Source organism: Quercus robur, chromosome 2 (assembly GCF_932294415.1).
Source record: "Quercus robur chromosome 2, dhQueRobu3.1, whole genome shotgun sequence".
Classification (NCBI taxonomy): Eukaryota; Viridiplantae; Streptophyta; class Magnoliopsida; order Fagales; family Fagaceae; genus Quercus; species Quercus robur.
Genome location: NC_065535.1, coordinates 65,774,537 through 65,796,556, shown reverse-complemented (window position 1 = coordinate 65,796,556; position 22,020 = coordinate 65,774,537). Strand labels below are relative to the sequence as shown.

The window sequence follows — 22,020 nt, the reverse complement described above, 5'->3', positions numbered from 1 at the left end:
ATGGTTGGATTGAAGAGATTTGAACCTTGAATATATTTGTTGGAAATAGTAGAAGTTGCTAAAACAAAAATTATCAATTAATTGAAGAAGAGATAAATTCGTGCATCACACAAGTTAGCGACTAGTTACATAACATACAAGAATTTTTTTTTTTTTTTTTTTTTATGTATTAAAATATACTTTATGAAATAATTTGACACATTATAAAAGTGACACAACACAATTATTATTTTAACTTCTTCTTATATCTATATATATATAATATGTGATTATTTAAATTGGTTAAAATAACAGATTAAAAAGGAAGAAGAAAATAGAGGAGAAAGCCCAAAAAAAACAAAAACAAAAACAAAAACAAAACGAATGAAAATCCAAAATAAAAGCAACGCCCAGTTAGAGGGGAAAGGGAAAAAAAAAAAAAGGCGAGAGAGGAGGAGACCAAAAAAAAAAATGTATGAAAATCCAAAATACAACTAAACAAAAAACGCCCAGTTGCAGTTAAGCCAAAAACAAAAAGAAACAGACAGCCAAAAAAATATAAGACAAAGACAATATGTGTACAACGTGTGCAGAAGCTTCTACCGTGGGTATTTTTGTGGAATACTTTTGCCCCCTTTTCTCTCCCATTTTCTCTTCAATTTGGGAAAATTGTGTTTTGGTCATCCAAAGAGAAAACTCTTAGATCCTACTGAAATCTCTCTCGTTTTTCAGCTTTAACTAAACAACCACAAATACCATTTTCTCCTTACTTTCTCTTCATAATTTTCTATCCCCCTGTAATCACTCTAACCGAGCCTTAGCAACTCAACACCTTAATTTTAAAAAGTCAAATGCTGTCCAAGTATCTAACCATGGTCCATGAGAGAAAAAGTATTAAAGACTACAAGGAAAAATTATTTCAATGGATATTGTAAGGTTGAATTTATTCAATCATGTGTTGGCTTTATTCCATTCCAAATTTGCTTGTAATTGAGCAATTAGATACCCTGTATTTAGGTGGGAATTATGTAAGGGTAGTGTGTGAGAGAGTGTGAAGAAAGCTCAAGATGTGTGCACTCAAGAAAAGCCTCGCGACTGGATCTCACAATTGGCAAGTTGCCAAAGGTGACACACGTGTGAAGCATGCAGGGGAGTTGAAGAGTCATGACAGCTAGAGTACTACAGGACAAAACTTCCAGTCTAGCCAGGCAGTTAGCTCGCGGCTCAAACTCACGACTCGTTCCAATCGCGAGCTCGAGTTGCTAGAATGCCCTGTTTGGTTGTAACTGACTCTTTGCATTCTTCATACACCCTACTATAAGTACCCTTATACCTATGAAATGTAGAGAGTTTTTCAGAGAGAATTTTGAGAGAGAAACCCTAGAGAAAAACAAGATAGACTCATCCACAATCTTCATTTTTTAATTCTCCAAATTCCTCTACTCTCACCCTCTCCATTGACATATCCTTGAGAGGTACATTAACCAAATCCTTATCTCACCATACTCGGAGAAAATTGGCCTTTGCCATTTTCGTGCAAAAAATCCAGTATTTTGCCCAATTTCCCAAACTAATTAGGGAAATGCCCCTATTTTGAAACTCGATTTGTAGAAAATCGAGTATGGGGCGATCAAACCTAAAAAAAAAAAAAAAAAACTTGCATGGAACTTGAGTTCATGGAGCTCGAGTTCCATTTAAAACGCCATTATAGGGCTCCCTGAACGCAGTTATAGGTATGAGGCGATCAAACTTAAAATTAAAAAAAAAAAAAAAAACTTGCAGCAATCAAACTTTAAAAAAAAAAAAAAAAAAAAAATTGCATGGAACTCGAGTTCATGGAGCTCGAGTTTCAGAAATTTATTTATTTATTTATTTATTTTTTAATTTTCAGTTTGTTATAACTCGATTGTCCTAAAATCGAGTTTCAAAATAGGGGCATTTCCCTAATTAGTTTGGGAAAGGGGGCAAAATGCTGAATTTTTTTTTTAAAAAAAATAAAAGGGCAAAAGCCCATTTTCTCCCACCATATCCATATCAGTGAGGAGGTATTTTGGTGCTTGGGAAGCAGTTTAGAAGGGACCAATTCATTTTGGTTGATGCAATGGGTGATTGCGGGATCTGGTAATCTAGAGAAGACAAGGTTTGGCGTAACCCTGTTGGAGCAATAAGCTTGCAGGGCTTAGGTGCATTGGGTAGATTAGGCTTGGAGGGTCTTCTGCTATTCATGTATCCCAACTTCATTCTCTAGTGGATTATTGACCGCTTGAAGGGCGACAGAGAGGTTTTTCGTCGAGTACTTTGGTTTCCTCTTTGATAACACATTGTCGTGTTATCTTTGTGTTTGCATATATATATATATATATATATATATATACCAAATTCAAAATTAGAATCAAGGAGATTTTACTAAAATAGCAGAAACTATACAAACTACATTGAATTTCCAACTCATTCTATAAAAAAAAAAAAACATTGAATTTCCAACTAAAATATGTTATACACCACAAAGAGAAATCCATTCATCATGTATAATTTTACGGGCCATTTCAATTTGGAATGATTACTAGATGAGTTCACAACGGAAGCACCTCTTACAAAGTGACAAATAAACTTTTATGCTATGTTTGGAAGTTTGGAGTGAGAGGAGAGTAGAGGGGAATGATTATCCTCCACCTTATTTAGATATTTTTAAAATTAAGTAAATGGAGAAAGGAATAATTAGTCTTTTCATAGTTTGTAATTTTGTTAATATGATAAGGATAAATTTGGTAATTCATTTAGTCAAGCATTTCTATGCTCTACTCTCCCTCCAAATCTCTCCAGTTTGGGGGAATTAAAAATGAAGGTTTAGAAGTAGTTAGAACCCTTCCAAACCCCTCCAAATCCCTCCCCCTCCTCCCTTAAAAAACATCCAAATAAGATATTTTAACTTACTCTCCCTCTCTCTACCCTACTCCCCTCTATTCTCTCTCTATCAAAACAAGCTATTAGTTTTTAGTATGGTCAAATTGTTAGTTGAAGACCCAAAAGTAGCTTTTTAATAGTACTATTTTTGAAACATGTTTGGACACGAGGATAGGCCACACCCATATTAAAGTGAGAAATGCAACAAGCAAACAAACCCAATCAAGTAATTAGGAAACAATAGTATTGTAAAAAAAGGTTTTCTTTAGGTCAAACCAATAAAATCAAAAGCCAACCATTGATGGTTCCCAATTAATAAAATTCATTCAAATTGATAGCCTCTCTATTTTTCAAAGTTAAATTGATCTAATATAAGGGTGAGCCAAAAATGTTGGTTTGGACATTGGATTTGGTGGATGCCTTGCTTTGTCCGTAGCAGCTTCTAATCCTGATATTGATCTTAAACTATTCTAATTAATAAAAATTTAGACATTTGTTGCAAAGAGAAGATGGTCACTTGGCACAACCATGAATTCTAGGTCCAACTTTTATTATATAGTATAATATTTAATATAGATGTACATTAGGTTGTAATATATGTGGTAATCCCATATTGAAAGTAGAGATTTAAAAGAGAAATTATAACAATATAATATTTAGAGTTTGCTTAAGCGAACTTTACGTTTGAGGTTTGCTTGGGTGAAGATTGAGCGAAGGAGCAAAACTCATTTGAAACTTTGGTTTTGAGTTTTCTATAGAATTGTGTAGTTAGTAAGCCTAAAAAATTTAACCATTATCTGACACGATCTGCGAATCTAATATGACTAACCCATTTATAAACAAGTCATGGGTTAAGGCTAAACAAGTTTGAGTCATATTTAGGTTGACATAATTGATCCGTTTAATAAACGGGTCGTGTTTGTGTTCAACATGCTAACCCGTTTGACCCATTTAACTTATAAAGGTATTAGCTTTTGTTATTATTATTATTTTTTATTATAGCTTAATATTTTGTTGTGATTATACGTTTATTACTATATTTATGGTTGTAATTGTATTTTAATTTTAAAATATATGAGAACTGATAACAAGTTATTCTCATCAAGTATGACCTATTAATCAAATAGGTTATTAAAGGGGTTATTTGTATTAATCTTTATATGACTTGTTAATTAAACGGGTTAAACGTGTCGTGTAGGATTAACCTGTTTAATAAACAAGTCATGTTAAGGTTGAGGATTTTTGACACATTTACTTGGGTTCGGGTCAACTTATATAGTCGAATACTCATGGTTCGACACAACACAAACTCAACCCGCGAAAACGAATTGCCACCTCTACTAGTGATTGTTGTTAACTGTATTTGGAGTGTCTCACTCTTTATTAGTGATTTTTCAATGGTATATCTTCAATAATGTCTCTTCATTCTACATATATGTTGTTCTTTTCATATTCAGTAAAGGAGTTGAAAAATATAAGAAAATTCTATGAATTTTCCAAAATTGCTATTTGTAGAGCAATTATACTAGTCTAATATTAGATTTTACTTAGTGAAATTTCTGTATGAGGATCGCTTGGGTAAGTGTGTTGGGAAGATCGATATATATATATATATATATTTTTTTTTTTTCCCCTATTTAGGGTTCATGGTACACAAATTCATAGTAGTAAAGAATTTTCCATGGACCTAAGTTTTTAGGCCGAGTTGTGTAACTCTTTCGTTCTATTATTGTATCTCACTTCTGCTTCTTTATATCAATATTTTTATTCTCTTTATTTTAGAATTTGATATTTTGGCAATCTTTCAAAAACTCATAGTAATTTTCGCAATCAATTTATTTTTTGCGTGAGAGGGCTGTCTGAAAACTCTTTCACGTAACAAAAAAAAAAAAACATTGAGACTTATCTTAGATCTTTTAGTTAGCTAGTGGGCTACTCCTATTCCTCCAAACAACGTCAAAAATTGTAGCTAACAATCACATTGATCATCCTATTGCATCTTTATAATTGACATTATTTTTATAATAAACCGATGAAACAGAAATTCTATATGGAACCTTACTCATTGAATAACACGAAAGTTAAGCTCTTTTTTTTTTTTTTTTTTTTTTTTTTTGGAGAAAGTACACGAAAGTTAAGCTCTAGTTGTCAAGAAAGAGACATGATTTCTAATTTTCATTGGAAAAATATTTTATTAACGAGAAGCCCTACATATAAATTATATTTTTATAATATGATATGTTAATATGTGCAAACAAGTTGCAAAACCTACTAAGAAGTAAGAATCACCAAATCAACACTACTAAGAACTATATTTATGATAAGGGTAGTATCACCCTTAAGTTGTCTAGAATAGCTATTTACTTTGTAATCTAAGACTTACTTCCATTAGGTAACCTAACTTTTCAAGAATTTCATTTTAATTGGAATACATTGCAATCACTGTTTATTATTACTTTTTTTTTTTTTGTGAGAATGCTGTTTTTTATTACTTAAGGGAGTAACTATATTGGTTTTTGATTGAAATTGCGAAAGAGCATTCAATAGGCCACTTTGGCTCTTGACGTTTGGAGTTAAAAAGGTTGTGTAGAAGTAGAAGCAACCACGGCCAAAATGGGCATTTGCTCATTTCGCTCAAAACAAGTAGTAAAATGTCTCTATTCTGAAACTATTTAGCCATATGCTCCTGTTTTAAACCCGATTTTCTAAAAATCGAGTTTCAATGAAAAACTCAATTTTTAGAAAATCGAGTTATTGGCAAAAAACTTAAAAAAAAAAAAAAAAAAATACATGTAACTTGAGTTCCATGTAACATTTTGCAAGTAACTTGATTTTCATTAAATTAAGTTTTTCATTGAAATTTGATTTTTTAAAAATCGAGTTTCATAACAGGGACATTTTGCTAGATAGTTTCAGAAAATGGACATTTTGCTACTTGTTTTGGGCGAAATGGACAAATGCTTATTTTGGCCAAGCAACCACTTTAGCAATTTCTTTTCAATAAAATTACTCAATCACCGAGGCCTAACCTAGGCACCTAGCTAGCCAGACTTGTATGGTGCAATCCAATTCAAGATATGAGTGGGCTGGGGAGTTATAGATTACCCGATCCAAGTATCCAACCCAGCACCAGATTCACAACCTATAGCTTAAACCTTAGACCCCTTTCACTATTATTTATTTATTTTGCCTCTTCAGGTTTGTCTGAGTCTTTTTATTTTTTGGGGTGGATAAATATAAGATGTGTCTTATTTTTAGGTTTGGGTTCTATTTCTAGTCCAGACTAGATTGAATTGGGCCTCAAATTATCAAATTTCAAAACTGCCCAATGCAAATGGGTACTCTCTTTGCTTTTTAAACAAGTGCTGTGCCCCCAAACTCGAACTTTTGTCTCACTCTATAACTAATACTCTCTCTCTCTCTCTCTCTCTCTATATATATATATCTCTCACAAAGTCGTTCACAAAGTTCTGATTTTTTTCCCTGTTTCATTGCCCTTGTTTTGAAAGTTTTCTTCTGTTTGCAAAAAGACCCCTTTTTTCTTTCCACATGGCTTCCCAGATAATTGGGAAAAGTTCCTTAATGCAGAAACTGGAATCTTTTTTAGGCCTGACAAGCTCATCAAAGAGAGAGTTCTTGATTCTCCAAACCACTTTCAGAGTCTTAACCATTATTTTCCTAGTAATTGCAATATCTGTAATGGTCACCAGCTCCCAATCCATCGTGATGTTTGGTTTCCCATTCAAAGCCAGCTATTCCTACTCATCTGCCTTAAAGTATGTACTAATACAAGTATAAACCTTTGAAAAAAATTAAGTCTTTTTGTTTTTAATCTACTAAATTTTAGAAGGCTATTGAACCCATTACTGTTGTTTCTCTCACAGATTCTTGGTTGGTGCTGAAGCAGTGGTTTGTGTCTTCTCTGCATTGTCATTGATCTTTGTTTACCTTCAGTACCGCTCGGAGTCACGCCCCACCAACTATTTTTTCCTATTTTTGCATGACATGGTAAGCAAGATTTGAATGATTCAAAAGAAAAAAGAAAATTATAATAATAATAAAAAAAACTATACTCTCTAATGCTAGTATTTTAATGCTTCGTTTGAACCATGTAAACACTGTGACACAGTCCATCCCATGTCACATTATTTTGTATACTTTTTTTCCTTTTACAACTAATTGTATATGTATAATGTATAGCATTGTATATGTATATGTATATGTATAATGTATAATGTATAATGTATAATGTATAATGTATAATGAATATAAAATTATATTACAGGCGATGATGATTTTGATGATATCTGGATGTGCTGCGGCAACTGCAGTTGGTTACATTGGTCGTTATGGAGAAGTCCAGATAGGTTGGGGATCCGTGTGTGACCGAGTGACCAAGTTTTGCAACAGAACTGTGGTATCTGTGGTTTTCTCTTATCTGGCTTTCTTTGCATACTTGACTCTTACAATTGTTTCTGCCACCAAGCTCAGGTCTCGAGGTACTGAGTGAAATCACCAAAGAACATAACGATTAGTTGAAAACACCCAGTTGGGGCTACATCATAATGTAGGGAAGTTATGTTTTGTTTTTAACAAAAGAAAGATTATAATGTTGGGGTTTTCTGCTTCTGCTCCTTAATAATCTCTTGTTATGTGAAGCTGCATTTGATTTTGAGTTTACCACTGTTGAATTCATTTTGTTTGACCCGGATGTTTATGTTAAAAGTACAAGAATGTGCCAATTAAGTAACAAGGCTCTTGCCATTTTAAAATTAAATTTTGATGTGGTATATTTAGTATTAATCTAGGGTGTTATAATGAAGGGAAGCACTAAAATAGAATGAAAACTGCCCTCTTGGTCTTGGTTATAGATTAACTGTACAAGGTGTCATATTGATGGTGTTGAACTGTTAAGGAACAATTAAACAATTACCAAGATGTGGACATTGAACGTCTATGTCACGTGCCACTGAGATTAAATAGCAGTAAAATGGAGTTCGGAAGGTGAGAGAGAGAGAGCATAGTAAGATACAAACATTCATGACTTGTTTCTGTTCTGTAGTAATTATATTAGCTTTTATAAAAACGTAAGGAAGTTTAGTTGGCAAATTTGGCATCCGACTACTGTAAATGAGAAGAGGTCATGTAAGCGTTCATTCAGTTTCAACTTCATCTTCACTATCCTTGAGGTGTTCTTTTAGAGGCTGACCCTGAATTTCCCATTTTTCACTATCCCATGCTGGATCAATTTCAGGCAGTTGATAGTCATCAGGTCTTAATGACAATTGGAAATCTGGTAGGTCGGGCAATGCTTGGAGAGCCCTGCATCATCGCCAATATAAAATTTTTGTATAAAATTTCGATATTCATCTTTTAGTTAATAGTATTCAGGAGAGGAAATCAAAGAAACTTAGATGAGGATTGCTTTGGAAATTCCTTACTTTTCTTGTTCTAAGAGATAGCCATACATCTGAGACTTCCTTGATGCAACTTCAGGAATTTTCTGTTGTAAATGCTTCATTGATCCCCAGAGTGGAGGAGCCCTTGCCAAAAGGAAAAACAAAATTGTGAGCAAAAAAAAAAAAAAAATTTCTTAGAGGGGAAAATACACTATTAATCCCTAAACTTTAGCCTACGATCCATTTTAATCCATAAAATTTAAAGTGATTACTTTCAGTCCCTAAAATGGTGTAGCCAAACTATAAAGTAAAATTTCACCACTCCATTGCACACATATGGGACTAAAAGTGATCGCTTTAAGTTTTAGGGACTAATAGCGATCACTTCAAGTTTATTAGAGACTAAAAGCAATTACTTTAAAATTCAAAGTTTAAAATCAGTAATGGGCTAAAGTTTAGGGACCGACAATGTATTTTGGCCTTTCTTAAATGGTGACTTGAGTACATAGATAATAACCTATGCATTACAGTACTAATCAAAACCAACCTGGTGACAGGAGTTGCAAGGCAAAAGCTCAAGCAGGCCTTCTTGCACTCTGACAAAATTTCTTCAGCGGCAAGAAAACAACACACAGCACTAACATGACCTGATGGTTCATTACCCTTGTCAAGGATTAGACCGTGGTAGTAGTAAGCTGCAGCCTGATGATATAATATAGAATAGTTAGAATCAGATAGACAACAGTTACTGAACATGGCTAGGAGAACAAATTATAATGAGAGTTTGATATTGATAGCATTGAAAACCTTTGCTTCAAGGAATTTCCATTTGATGAACAAAAGAAGCTTCTTTCCATACCCATTATTGGTGTCCATGTCACATTCTGACAAGCGGTGATAAGCCTGATCAAACATAGGAGAAGTACACTAAACCATGTGAGAACTACACAAACAAGCAAATATTTTTTGAGAAAACTACGCTAAACAAAATTAAGGCCACTTGAAAGGTTATTCGGATCTATTAGGCTCATCACATTGAAATGAACTCTGTATTAAACAGGGTTCTCGAAATATAGTTCATGCAGATAATAAGCATAATTTAAGAGCTTGATGATGAGTTCAGCTTTTTGCTCATGAAAGATGAGAATAGACAGACCTGACTAAAATAGCTCAGCTCTTCACATGCCAACCTCCTCTTCACTGATAATGTGGCCTTTTGACATTCAACAGCTAAACCAAGCTGAATTTCAGTTCCCTGAATGTGTTATCAAAATCATTATCAAGGAAGTCTTTTTAACTCAGTTTAGACTATAACAATTAGTATGTGAATTAGATAATTACCCATAAATAATCAGAAGTAAAATTAGATAAAGGAGAAAAAGGACCAAATATATGAATTAACTTCTGTGTGCATGTTGTTCTGTTTTTTCTTTTGGTAAGCAGTCAATATTTTTGGGGGGTAAGTTAAATTCTTAGTGTTCTGTGTGCATGTTGGTGTTTCGTGCTTGGAAATTTCAAAAATCAAAAGACAAAAAAAATTGAAGACCTTGAGTGATGAATACCTGGCCTAGTGCTTGAATAGAAATAGCCTCCAGTACACCATCCTGCAAATCTGTTGGCAACCTTTTCCTGGGTATATGCATATAATTCGTTAATTACTCCTATAAAATTTAATGTAAGAGCTGCATAAAGGAGTCCAAAGCTCTGGAATATGTTAACATACTTGATATCTGGTGGTATATGAACCAGAACATCCCGGACACAAAACTCCAGGTACGCTGCTGCCTTAAGTAACAAATCAACAGCATCCCTCTTGCAATCTAGTTGTAGGCATTTAAATGACAATTGATTAGTCAACATATAGAATATCTAATGGAAATTGGCTCCACAAAGAATTGAAGGGAAAACATGGAATTGATATGGATAAATATAAACCTGAAGATACAACCCTTATACCAGAACCAGAATGGTCCTTAGGGATCATTAACGAGTCAGCCTCCAGCAAAGTCAGCATTGCCATTAGGTGAACAACTGATAGTACTTCAAACCAGGAGTTTGCTATACATGTTTCCTGCTATCAAATTTCAAACCCCAGTTACAATACTAGAAACAACCAAAGCAAATTATGTTAAATTCAAGAATGAATTTCTGATTGTCTTACATGTCGTCCATCTTCCAAATTCTTCCATTTGAATTTTATGAGTCCCTCAACACCATATTCTGTTACATATGCTGGTTATTTTCCATTTGAAACTCTGGGAGAGAGAGAGATGAGTTATGAATTATGATACCTTTCTTAGTGAGTCCAATCAAAACACACAAATACTCCTCAAGTGCTCGCAGTAGTTCAGTTATTGCAGATCCACCTGCAAGAAGTACTATTTCTACTCAGTAAGGACACTTTTATATTCATGATTCATTTGGTTGCTGATAGAATACTGTAACTACAAGAATTTCTAAGATATAAAAGCTCATCCTAACTAAGCCAAATGTGTTTACTCAAGTCCAACATAATAAAACATCTCCAATATGATATTCCAGTACCTATTCGTTTCCTACATTTCCTCAGCAACCAAACAGAACATAAAGAATAAACAGAAATTCAGCAATACTAGAAATATAAATGTAAGACCAGACCAGTATCTTCTGCCACCAAAACAATCTGATTCCGAAGGCAAGACAACCTATCTGCAAGATCTTTTGGAATTAGCCCTCTAAGCGGCCTTAGAAGATCAGATTGCACTGGAATTCGCATTGACGGGACAAAGACCACGACTTCGGGGACACTCTTCTTCTTCTTCCTTCCAACAGCATATATAGAAGTAGTGCACCCCATTTTTCTTGGTGGGAATTGGTTTCAAGCATAACATCCTACACAAAAACCAATCATCCAACTCTATATTTTTTAGCTCCTACAAGCAAAACAATGAGACTAAAAGAACTTGAAGAAATGAGAACAAACACACATTCTGAGAAGTATGCTAATAATCAGTTCTAGTGAAGTGGGTGAGAAATGAATAAAGAAAAGGAAACGTTAGTTGGGATGTGGATTCGAAGGTACAAGATTGAATAAAATCCTTCATTAGTAGTTGTGGAAACAGAAGGGACAAAAAAAAAAAAAAAAACAGGTAGATTCATATTGAATATTAAAAAAAAAAAAAAAAAAAAACCCAGTACTAAAAAGAACAATAGAAAACTAGTACAACTGGATAAATGAGTTTAAGTGCAAGAGAGAGAGATCAGAGCAACTGAGCATGACAAATATACACAAATAAATAAATATATAACTGAAGAGACAAGATTGAAATGACTTACTGGTTACAGAGAGAAGATAGGAGTGAGAGAGCTATGAAGGTTCCTGGGTGCAATGGACATGTTAATATGGACATCTCAGAGTCAAAGAGAGAGAGATAAAGAGAGAATCTGGGACTAGGAAAGCTCAGGGACCGAGACATGTCTCACATGGCGGAGACGCAGAAGTCTCCGCGTTGTTAAAGGAGCCCGTGGTAATATTTTTGGACTTTAAGAAAAATACGTGTACAAGTCGTTAAATGTTTGTTTATTTCAACTGGACTCAGTGCATCGGCTCAGTTGATCCAGCGTCAAACAATAGATGACGACAAATTTTACAGTGACCACAAATTATATATATATATATATATATATTGATAAATGTAATGAAAATATTTTTAAGTGTCTAATGTAATACTTAAAAAATTTTAAGTACAAAATACACAGATGGGTTTGCGCGGCCACCACAAGGGAGAAGAGACCCGGTGTGTTTTTGTAAAATATTTTACTAAGTTCTTTAAGATAAAACATTTTATAACATTTTGCAATTAATTTTACAGGAAACGTAAAACATTTTTAGATTTGACCAAATTTTATAATGAAATAAAAATGATAAAATGTTAAAAAAATTTGCAACAAAATAAAGGAAGACTTAATTTCATTTTTATTAAGGTAAAAAATTATGATTTTTGCAACATCAATTTCATGTTAAATCATTATTGGTGATAAATTATTAATTGTGCTAAAAGATCAAGTTATTAAGAAATGGTAAATTTAATCATTTAATTATAATTCTAAAGATTGATACCAATTTTTTTTTTTTTTTTTTTACATCAATCAAAACCTATTTTTCTATAACCAAGATTTTTGTTTTTGTGTGAAATTTGTGGTGACTTTAGACTTTGGGTAGCGTCAAATGTGGATAGAGCACATTTGTCCTAAAATCTTAGCTCTTTTTTTTTTTTTTTTTTTTCGTTGAAAATCTTAGCTTGGTAAACGAGGAAGTGGCTTTCGTACTAAGGCATGAGAACCATATTCTTTGTTGTGCTTGAGTGCTAACTTTTGACAATTGGTGTCGTGTGCTGGGTAGGCTGACCTAGGATTTCTCCCATGAAAATCTCATCCCTAGATCTTCTTCCAAATCACTTTTTTAGATTTAACTCTTCAAGTTTACTCTTATATCAAGTATCCTATGGATGTAGCCACGTAGATAAGAAAAAACTATCTAGAGATACCACCAATCTGCCATATATCATTTATGTCACACTTAATACTTCTATTTGTATATGAAAAATTTCGTGGACACAACTTTTAATTTATACCACAATTTTTGCCACAATCCAAATGTGGCTACTATGAAAGGTAAATAAAAAGTGGTTGATGTAAAAGTGATATACAGTCACTAACAATCAATTACGTTAAGGTTAAATTACAACTTATTCACCTGTGGTTTGACCGAAATTTAAGTTACCTATCTGTAAGTTTGAAATTTGACACTTTACCCACCTGAGGTTTGATTGAAATTTAAGTTGCCTACCCGTGGTTTGAAATCTCATGATGCAAGTGTTTTACCAGATTCTTTTTTATCTTATTTGATCTTGTATTTTTATGTTTTTTGTGTTTTTGGAGAGAGACATAAAAGTGAAGTAAAATTATATGACAAGTACCCTTAGGACAATGGTTAACAATCTATTTTAGGAAAGTTTTGACACTACTTTTATGGGAAATAAAAAAAAGCTGTCAAAATATTAATAGTTTTTTTTTCCCTATAAAAACTTTCTTTAAATGAATTGTTAACTATTATTTTAAGGGCATCCGTTACCATTACTTTATTTTATGATACTATGTGTTATGATTTTTGAAAACCATAGAATATAAGGCTAAGTTCACAGTCAACTTAATAGATAATCAGCAACTTTCAGAGGCTGTCTATGGATCTGCCATCAATCCCACCAATGTTCGCAATATATCTGCCACCTTCCCAGATGCATTATGGTACCATGAAAAGAACCATCTTCCCAGATGTATCATGTTACCAAGGACAGACACGGGCTGGTTCATGGATTAATTCCAATATCCAATGTTCTTAAATAAACTTGGCAAAATCAGGCAATTGTACCAATGGAATTGTTTCTTTTTCTTTGGTTGTCATGATAAACCTGTCAATCAATGAAGGCTTTCAGTTCTAAGACCTCGGCTTTGGAGTAACACAGTTTTTGGGCTGAGTTAGCCTTTCGGCTTTTAGAGTGTTGCTTCCATATACAGTTTAAATATAATATATTGGCCAAATTAAGATACCCATAAATAAAATTATTCAAACCAAACCATGGCCAGCATACTGAAAAACATTTAGGGAAAATAAAATTTCATTTGAAACGGATTCATTAATTCAAAGAGGTTGGCTTAGTGTGGTTCTTAATGCCTCTTGAGATCCACAAGGTTTTTGATTTGAAACCTTTAACTAGCACTTTAAGGCAGCCTCTAAGAGATTAGGTAATTAGGCTCTCAAAAATCTTTGCACACTCCGTCACTGTCAGTCTCCGCTTACATGCACAAGATTTATTCTATAGTTACCACTAAGTCTTGTGGCCCAAGTGATATCCAATTTACCATGAAACCGCTAACTCGGGAATTATCCCCGCAATAACCAATTACCTAGCAAAAAAAAAAAAAAAAAAGATTTATTCCATAATTCAGATTAAATTTTATAAATATAGAGGATTCCCTTTTATTGTGTCACGTCAACCGAATGTTTCCAACCAATTTCATCACTTTTTGAATTTTCCTCTCTCAATTCTTTTTTATTGAGAGACTTTCTTTAATCTGCTGGATTATGCCCTAGCTAGACGTGTTGTAGCACAAATGGACAACCATGGTCTGGGCTTTTGTGAGAAGGGGAAATCGAGCCTAGTACTCTTACAAAATGGGCCTTTGGTCCTATTCTACCTCTTGCATACAAACTTTAAAGACCAAATTCCATATAACAAAATATAATAAAAAGTAATATGGGTTAAGATAATATTATAATTGGTAATGGGCTTTAATTATTATGATAATCTCATTAAGATAAAGAAAAGTTTGAAATGCACCATAGTAAAAATCTAGAAAGTTTAGTTGTAAGTTAGAAGAATATCATGCATCTAAAAAAAGAACAATATCAACCAAATACACCCTAAACATGCATATGAAGAGTAATTGAGATAGAAAAAAAATACATATGTAGTAATGTAGAGTAAATGGACAAGAAAATACCTTAATAAATTGTTGCCTTTGTAGAGAGAGTGTCCATAAGTATAATTGGGTGATGGTTATATGCAATCATGAAAGAGGGGAAAAAAAGGATGAGAGGACTCAGAAGAGAAAATTGGTGAGTCTACTTCTTTTAAATACGACTAAATATAATATATTATTTTAACAAATTTTAGAAAAAAAAAAAAGATTATAACATATTACTAAAAAATTACATATTACTGTACATTTCATGAGTTTGTGATAATTATTATTATTATTATTATTTTTTTTTGAGAAGGTGAGTTTGTGAGTAGCTGAATATGATATTGGTGAATAGGTTAAAATAGGCTTTGCCGTCACAACCATTGTATATGTGGAATTTGGAACTCTTTTATAAACTGTCCAAACTTTTTAAAATTATCATATCAAAAGCAATTTAAATAGAAGAAATTAATTTCGCATCTCATTGAACATACCAAATTCATGAATTCATGTTTAAGTACGTGTATACAGTTGGTTTTTGTAATAACGAACACTTGGGCATTTTGAGAAAATTATCCCACTGAATTGATAGAATAATGTACTTTCCAATACAAAAGCAGTAGAAGTATAGTCGAATTTGAAATAATAATAATAATCTCAAATGGACAATCAAATACAAAGTTAAACCCTTTAATCTTTTAAGACTTGTTATGGCAAAATATTGATTTTTTAACTCAAATAAGACTTAAGAAACAATTTGCAAGCTCTTGCAAGTTGCAAGTTCCTTAAATTATCTGCCTAATCCACATACGTCGCCGTAGTAACTCAAAGGCCGCCTGTACAACTATTTTAGATTTCATTTTCAAAAAAAGAAAGAAAATTCTAGTGTTCCTTTTAAAGTAGTTTTTATATGAGCATGACTTAGATTCATGCTGAAACTATATGTTAAAACCTGACTATATTAGTATCAAATATCAATCACCTAAAAATCTGATACATATAGCTAATATTTAATTTTTATAATCCCATTTCCCTACGTAAAAATAGAGGAAAATAAAAAAGTTGTTTTCATAGTAGTAGGAGAATAATGCCATTTTTGCAGGCAAAATTTACAGATAATGTGATTTTCTCCAAAGTCAATCATGTATTTTAACATAAAAACAACTCCAATTAATTTAACCTACGAACTGCCAGAATCAATCGGAGTTAACAAACGAAGCAATAGAAATAGAGATACGCTCTACACACTAACTTAGACATTATGCCATCTAAATGAAATTCCTACTGGGAAATATTTATATTTGCAGACTGAATTTGGGGATGAAATTCTCCAAAGCTTTAGCATTACATTTCAACATGATCAAGAGTTTCACTTGCCTTCACGAATCGACCTTTTACTCTCTTTCTGGTATTAGCTCTGGCCTTCCTGGACTCGTATCGGATGTACTTATAATACCTGTTTGCATTATATCAAACTATATATCAGATATGAATGTTGAATTTAGTCCAATTTTCAAATGACAAACAAATGAGCTAGAGACATAACAAGATATACAAAGACATGACAAGAAGGAACGAAGAACTATGCCTTCGAGTTTTCTTTTTCTCCTTAGCGCAACATGGCCTGGCCTCTGTTCTGTGCCAGCAATTCCATATCAAAGTTTTTAATTACCCCATTCACATTATCACTGCTCGCCAGGAGAGGTTGCTGCTTAGCCGGGACATGGCTGGTGCTACTGCATGTTTTGGGTTCAGTCAACATGGACTTTTGGTGGTAATTCTACTTTTGATTTGTTGAAGCTTTCTTCTTTTGGGGTTTTATTGATTGACAAGGGATGATTCGAGTGATTCTGCAGTTTGTCCAATCAATATTATTAGTAACCAACCTTGCCAATAATAACCCAAGAAAGAATAAACAAGGTTTGAAGATTTATTGGAATGGGCACAATATTAGCTCAAAAAGGTTTGTCTTCCCACGTCTATAAGTGGCTGCCACAATATAATGAACCAGGATGAAAGTTTTCAAATCAAGTCATAATCCATAAAATTACATAGATATTCTGCTCATATAAGTTCATGCTAAGCTCTAGCTTCTGCTGTCATAATTTAACAACTGTAATTGCAGGGTTACCAACATAAAACATATCAGATACAACATAATTCATGATGTTGCAGAAAATCAGAATAGTATGCAATATTGTTTATGATGTAATCCTTATTAGACCAGTTTCTGATACAAATGGTTGACAACACAAAAAAATTGACTAAAGGGTAAGGTGACAGCTTAAGCTTCTCCATAAGATATCTCTTTTAGTAGTTCAACTAGTAAGCTGAAGGTTTTTATTTGTGACATTCTAAAAAAACTATGCATAGTTTGATTTGTGTGGTCGTCATTTCAGAAGTAAACTTTCTGATCAATACATCTAACACCAGTCAGAATGACTTACATTTTCTGAAAGAAAATCCTCACATATTGTGGAGCAATTCATCTCATATAGGTCTTGTAATACCTTTGGTTTTGTCAAGGAAGATTCTTGGATAAAATTGACATAATTCTTGATCATAAATTCAGGATTGTTTTCACCGTATTTTGCTGCTTGTGGATCATGCTTTTCACAGTGTCTTGATTCTCCCAACTGGAAATCCCACGCCTGCAAGAGCAATAATGAGGAATAACAATAGCATATGTTTAGCGTTTGTAGTAATTAGTATGTTCATGGATACATATCATACGTTGTTGTGTATGTAAGAACAAACTTTAAGCAGTATAATTAATTGTAGTATTATCAAAAGGCAGAACGGTATACAAACATTTGTTATTATTTTACAATGTAATGGGCTTTCCCTAATTGAAACAGTGACCAAGAGCCAAACAAATCGATTATTTAAAAAAGAAAAAGAAAAAGAGAAAAGAACCAAACAAATCAACTGAGTAGATTGTCACCAAACCTGGTGAATCTACAGTCAAATTAACATTCATGCCTATTACATTTTGGCGTTTGGTGTTTTCCCTATAAGAAAAACTTCGCACCACAGGGGAAATGAACTATTAATTGGTCACCTATTGTTCAAGTCTTCATGTAACTAAATATTTTCACCAAAAGAAAAGAACACATAGAAGTCAATTATGTATCATAAGAAATTACTAAAGTTACTATAAATTTTACTACTTCTACATATAATTTACAAATTGACACAACAATGTACATGATTGATGCACACTCAATAACCAACATAATAAATAAATTTATTTTACTACTTTTTATATTATGATTTAAAATTAGACACATTTGTTGTTGTTGTTGTTGTTTTTTTTTTTTTTTTTTTTAATTTTTTTAATTTTTTTAATTTTTTATGAACATTCGTTTCTAAAATCTATACAAAATTTATTATTCGTTTATAAAATCTATATAATAAAATTTGTAATATCCTTCGTACCACTTCATCGTAAATATACAAAAGAAGAGTTACTACATATAAGACATAACAAACTACTAAATTCCAGTAATATTTAAGTTCCAGTTAACTCAATTAGTAAAATCTCTTATTATCGAATAAGAGTTTTGGAGTTCGGACCTAACCTAAATAATGAGATAGATGCTATAAGTTAAAATATTATTATATCTGTAGGGGTGAAATTCCCAAAACCAACAGTGGGCTTGGGAACCCACGCGAAGCCTAACCATGACCCAACGGGGAAGAGGGGCCCAAATGACTTCTGGCCCAACCCTGTTGAGCCTGGTTCGTTCTAGAAGACGTCTGAGGAGGAATGTCTCCTCGGACACACAAATATGGGCCCAATGTGCGTCCCCTCCACAGTGAAGAACCCATCCGGACGAACGTGGGTAGGAGGGTGAGCCTCACGCAGCAGGAAAGAGGAAAATGTAAGACATCAGGGAGAAGTCACAACTGCCGCATTAAATGCAAGAGAGCTACCTTTTTAGTCGCATTAATGTGGAGAAGACAGGCGAACAGTGTTACATTGGCCAGTGCAACTCACAGAAGGATAAGGGAGATGTCCGATGGGACAGACACTCAAGTGAAGGTCCAGATGGCTAACAAGTGTAAGGTTCTTATCAATTCAAGGAGGCTATATAAGAGAAGGAGATCCCCATGAAGAAGGGATCGGAGAATAAGGAAAAAAAGAGAGAGAAAAAGGTGAAAGAACTCCGTAGTCTGTAAACAGAGTGAGAGGTGCACTTATACGTCTCCTCGGACCAATATCCCATTAAACGTAAATGGAATATTCTCACGTTCAACATGCTGCATGGCGTACGTCTAACTGACGCTCACTTCGTCTAGTCCTAGCTCTGTAACCCACTCTCTACAAATTCATTGTCTGGGGACTTTTGGGCCAGAATCACTTATTTGCTGGGCCTGGGTCCCAAAAACCGCCCCTACAATATCTATAAAAAAAAAGTTTCAAGTAATTTATATTTTTTTTAACAAAAAAATTTCTAGTAATATAATATTAAATTGCTAGCCCATAATTACAAACTTCTAGAGCCACATGACTAGCCAGAACTGGTGGTTAGACACTTTAATGGAATATAGTCAAAGAACACCTCACGAATGTCCAAAAGTTGCCTTTCAGACAAAAGTATAACATACTGGAAATACGGTTGCAATTATTAAGATTGGCGTATAGTATATGATATGACATGCAACCATAAAGGTGAAAATTATTAAGACAAAATTATTTACGCGAGAAGTGAGAAGAGATTCACTATGTTGCACGGACACGGACACGGACACGGACACAGAGATATGGCAATTTTTAAAAAATAAGGACACAACACGGCGGTTAAATAATTAATTAAATTTTATATTTAGGCATATTTTTAGACATAAAATAGGTTTATGTCTAGAATTTAAATTATGTAAGAACTACAAATAAGTAAACTAACGCCCAAAGTAGTACAATAATACACATAAAATGTTTAGAGTACAAACCATAAAAGGATAACAAGTTCAACATCAAACTAAAAACATAAACAAATAACAAGTTTTAAACTTTCAAGATTATCACAGAACAAAAACATCATCCTATAAAAACATTTAACTGGTTTATCAACAGTGACAGTGAGAGTGGGATTTAAAAAAAAAAACAAAACGGATTATAATAAGTGAGTAATTAAGTAACCCATTTAGTCATTCACCCAAACCAAATGGCCAAATATCTGATAAAAAAAAAAAAAAAAAAAAATAGAGAGAAGCTTAAAGAGGTCGGACATGATGCCGAGAGAGAGAGAGAGAGAGAGAGAGAGAGAGAGAGAGAGAGAGATTGGAAGGGACAAGCATGGGCGTCAACGTCGATGGAGCTTGCCGATTGGTCCGATCTAGCTTCGGCGAGGGACAGAGAACAGCGGCAGCAGCGGGTAGAGCAAAGGTCAGAGGGAGGGTGGGTGGGTTGAGAAGTGAGAACTTGAGATGTGGGTTTTGGGACTTCTTAGGCTTGTTGTTTTAGGGTATATCACAAAATCAATGGTATTGGTAAGTCATCTGTGAAAATCTGTGATTTTTTTTTTTTCACTGTGTCGGACGTGTCGGAGCCATGTCAGAGAAGCAAAAAAAAAAAAAAAAAGAGACACTCACCGGACACTGAAATCCGACGAGTTGTACCTGTTCTGATGTCCAACACGTGTTCAACACCAACACCACGCCAAAAATGACGTGTACGTGCAACCTAGGAAGAGAATAGAGTATAGTCTACGAGATGTGCAGACCAACTTTCTCACGTAAGACACAGTTTCTCATACACAGAGTTACAAACCTGGCTGGCCTCATAGTCAAAGTCATAGGTGGGATTACAATCCCACAAAAGATCTCCTTCAGCAACATAATAATCACTCTCTTTCGCTTCCACATTCGATGGAACCATGAGCAAAGATGCAAGCGACTTTTGTTGCCTTAACAATTCTTCATCATCATCCTCATTTTGCAGCTCAAAACTCTCCAAATTCGCTTGCTGAGACTGAGCAAACTCACTTGGAGGTGTCTTGGGACATAAATCTTCACCATCTTTATCCACTCTCATCCGATCTTTGTTTCCCATCTCCACCAGTTGCTCATACACCTCGTCCCTACACTTTCCACACCTCAAACCCTGTCCTTTCCACACAGAGGAATCATCACTTGGGACCATGAATTCATGTGAATTCACCAACTTTTGCTCGTGTAAAAAAGACCCAGAATTTGTATTCACCAAATTGTTAGCCTCCAGATCAATCCCAAACATAGGGGCCAGCACAATTGCTGTGTGATAACCCGAGAACCCTTCGACTGGAACTCGGTTATGGAGGGATGAGACAGAGCAATTGTTGTGGGAGTCCAAGTCACAGTGTTGGCAGAGCATGAGGTTGTCCATGGAGCACCAAACTGAGACAGGTTTGATTCCGCAACTGTCGCAAATTGGAGAGCGAACGTGTTTGAGAGACAAAGCATTGGCAGAGTGGACTTGTTGGTCACAGAACAAGCAGAGCTTCGCCGAGTCAGCTCTGCAGTACAACACTGCCGCTATTGAGTTGCAAAAATCACAAGGAAACATTATCTCTGTGATATCTGAATTATAACTCTTGGCTCTCTTGCTCATCATCCACGTATAAAAACCGAGAAAAACACGCACACACAAGTAGAGCTCAGACTAAAGAGAGTGAAATTGGTGAAAAAAGTAGAGCCAAAGTACGGAGTTAAGTAGGTTTGTCTCCTCTCTTTTTGTAAGGAATAATTCTGGTGTCACAGCTAATTGTATAATTTTACCTACAATTTGTCCAAATAACAAATTGTGATTGGTAGAGGGTGATAGTATGGACAAGTTATGGGCAAAATTGTGTAATTGGACGTGGTACCAAAATTTTTCTTCTTAAGGGATTGAATCTGACTATGAGTTTGAACTGGATGATATAGCATTGAGCACATGATAAGCATGGGGTAACAGTGATACACGTAATGTGGACTGCGGCGGAGGCTATGACAGTGACAAGTGAAGGTCCACTGGGGAAAAATATCGTAACCTTTTTGCAGAGCATGTGCTGCCTTCTCCACAAAAATAAAAACGAACAATTTTGGGTACAATTCTACGTGTGACTAATTGTGATCGATAGAGACAACTGATTACGGACTATTGCATAAAAGAGCTGTGATAAAAGTGGTGAGTTTGTTTCCGGTAGTTGTCAGAGAACTCCTCCTCTTGTGGTTGAATTGGACTGGTGTTGAAATTTCAAATGCAGTGAAT

General features: G+C 34.2%; 3 protein-coding genes across 6 annotated transcripts; 1 reads left to right on the top strand and 2 right to left on the bottom strand.

The window, feature by feature from the left end:
* Window positions 1-6,296: 6,296 nt before the first annotated feature.
* Window positions 6,297-7,584, top strand: LOC126714539 (CASP-like protein 1F2). Its single transcript, XM_050414725.1, has 3 exons — window positions 6,297-6,659; window positions 6,768-6,891; window positions 7,169-7,584. Exons 1-3 carry the CDS (start codon window positions 6,433-6,435, stop codon window positions 7,391-7,393), a joined length of 576 nt encoding a protein of 191 aa, XP_050270682.1. The 5' UTR covers window positions 6,297-6,432; the 3' UTR covers window positions 7,394-7,584.
* A 239-nt stretch (window positions 7,585-7,823) lies between these two features.
* LOC126714538 (uncharacterized) lies at window positions 7,824-11,785 on the bottom strand. 3 transcript variants are annotated; one of them, XM_050414722.1, is made up of 12 exons: window positions 11,598-11,785; window positions 10,920-11,153; window positions 10,574-10,648; window positions 10,444-10,502; window positions 10,218-10,356; window positions 10,006-10,102; window positions 9,845-9,911; window positions 9,439-9,537; window positions 9,090-9,185; window positions 8,830-8,984; window positions 8,325-8,426; window positions 7,824-8,205 (listed from the first exon to the last, which is right to left on the bottom strand). In XM_050414722.1, exons 2-12 carry the CDS (start codon window positions 11,116-11,118, stop codon window positions 8,037-8,039), a joined length of 1,257 nt encoding a protein of 418 aa, XP_050270679.1. In that variant the 5' UTR covers window positions 11,119-11,153; window positions 11,598-11,785; the 3' UTR covers window positions 7,824-8,036. The 3 variants fall into 3 exon arrangements, with proteins under 3 accessions (XP_050270679.1, XP_050270681.1, XP_050270680.1); XM_050414724.1 differs by having other exon boundaries at window positions 10,218-10,353; window positions 11,598-11,783; XM_050414723.1 differs by lacking the exon at window positions 11,598-11,785 and having other exon boundaries at window positions 10,920-11,385.
* A 4,132-nt stretch (window positions 11,786-15,917) lies between these two features.
* LOC126714536 (zinc finger protein CONSTANS-LIKE 15-like) lies at window positions 15,918-21,816 on the bottom strand. 2 transcript variants are annotated; one of them, XM_050414721.1, is made up of 3 exons: window positions 20,560-21,816; window positions 17,297-17,437; window positions 15,918-16,636 (listed from the first exon to the last, which is right to left on the bottom strand). In XM_050414721.1, exons 1-3 carry the CDS (start codon window positions 21,379-21,381, stop codon window positions 16,538-16,540), a joined length of 1,062 nt encoding a protein of 353 aa, XP_050270678.1. In that variant the 5' UTR covers window positions 21,382-21,816; the 3' UTR covers window positions 15,918-16,537. The 2 variants fall into 2 exon arrangements, 1 of the variants encoding a protein (XP_050270678.1); XR_007651620.1 differs by lacking the exon at window positions 15,918-16,636 and having other exon boundaries at window positions 20,382-21,815.
* Window positions 21,817-22,020: the final 204 nt, after the last annotated feature.

Excerpts from the sequence above, each read along its gene's own strand:
- LOC126714539 (XM_050414725.1), top strand. The coding sequence starts at position 6,433 with ATGGCTTCCCAGATAATTGGGAAAAGTTCCTTAATGCAGAAACTGGAA. Across the intron at positions 6,660-6,767 it reads TCCTACTCATCTGCCTTAAA|ATTCTTGGTTGGTGCTGAAG; the intron begins GTATGTACTAAT and ends TTTCTCTCACAG. Across the intron at positions 6,892-7,168 it reads TCCTATTTTTGCATGACATG|GCGATGATGATTTTGATGAT; the intron begins GTAAGCAAGATT and ends ATTATATTACAG.
- LOC126714538 (XM_050414722.1), bottom strand. The coding sequence starts at position 11,118 with ATGGGGTGCACTACTTCTATATATGCTGTTGGAAGGAAGAAGAAGAAG. Across the intron at positions 10,503-10,573 it reads GATTGGACTCACTAAGAAAG|AATATGGTGTTGAGGGACTC; the intron begins GTATCATAATTC and ends CATATGTAACAG. Across the intron at positions 10,357-10,443 it reads ATTTGGAAGATGGACGACAT|CAGGAAACATGTATAGCAAA; the intron begins GTAAGACAATCA and ends GAAATTTGATAG.
- LOC126714536 (XM_050414721.1), bottom strand. The coding sequence starts at position 21,381 with ATGATGAGCAAGAGAGCCAAGAGTTATAATTCAGATATCACAGAGATA. Across the intron at positions 17,438-20,559 it reads TTGACTATGAGGCCAGCCAG|GCGTGGGATTTCCAGTTGGG; the intron begins GTTTGTAACTCT and ends TTGCTCTTGCAG. Across the intron at positions 16,637-17,296 it reads CTTCCTTGACAAAACCAAAG|AATCACTCGAATCATCCCTT; the intron begins GTATTACAAGAC and ends GACAAACTGCAG.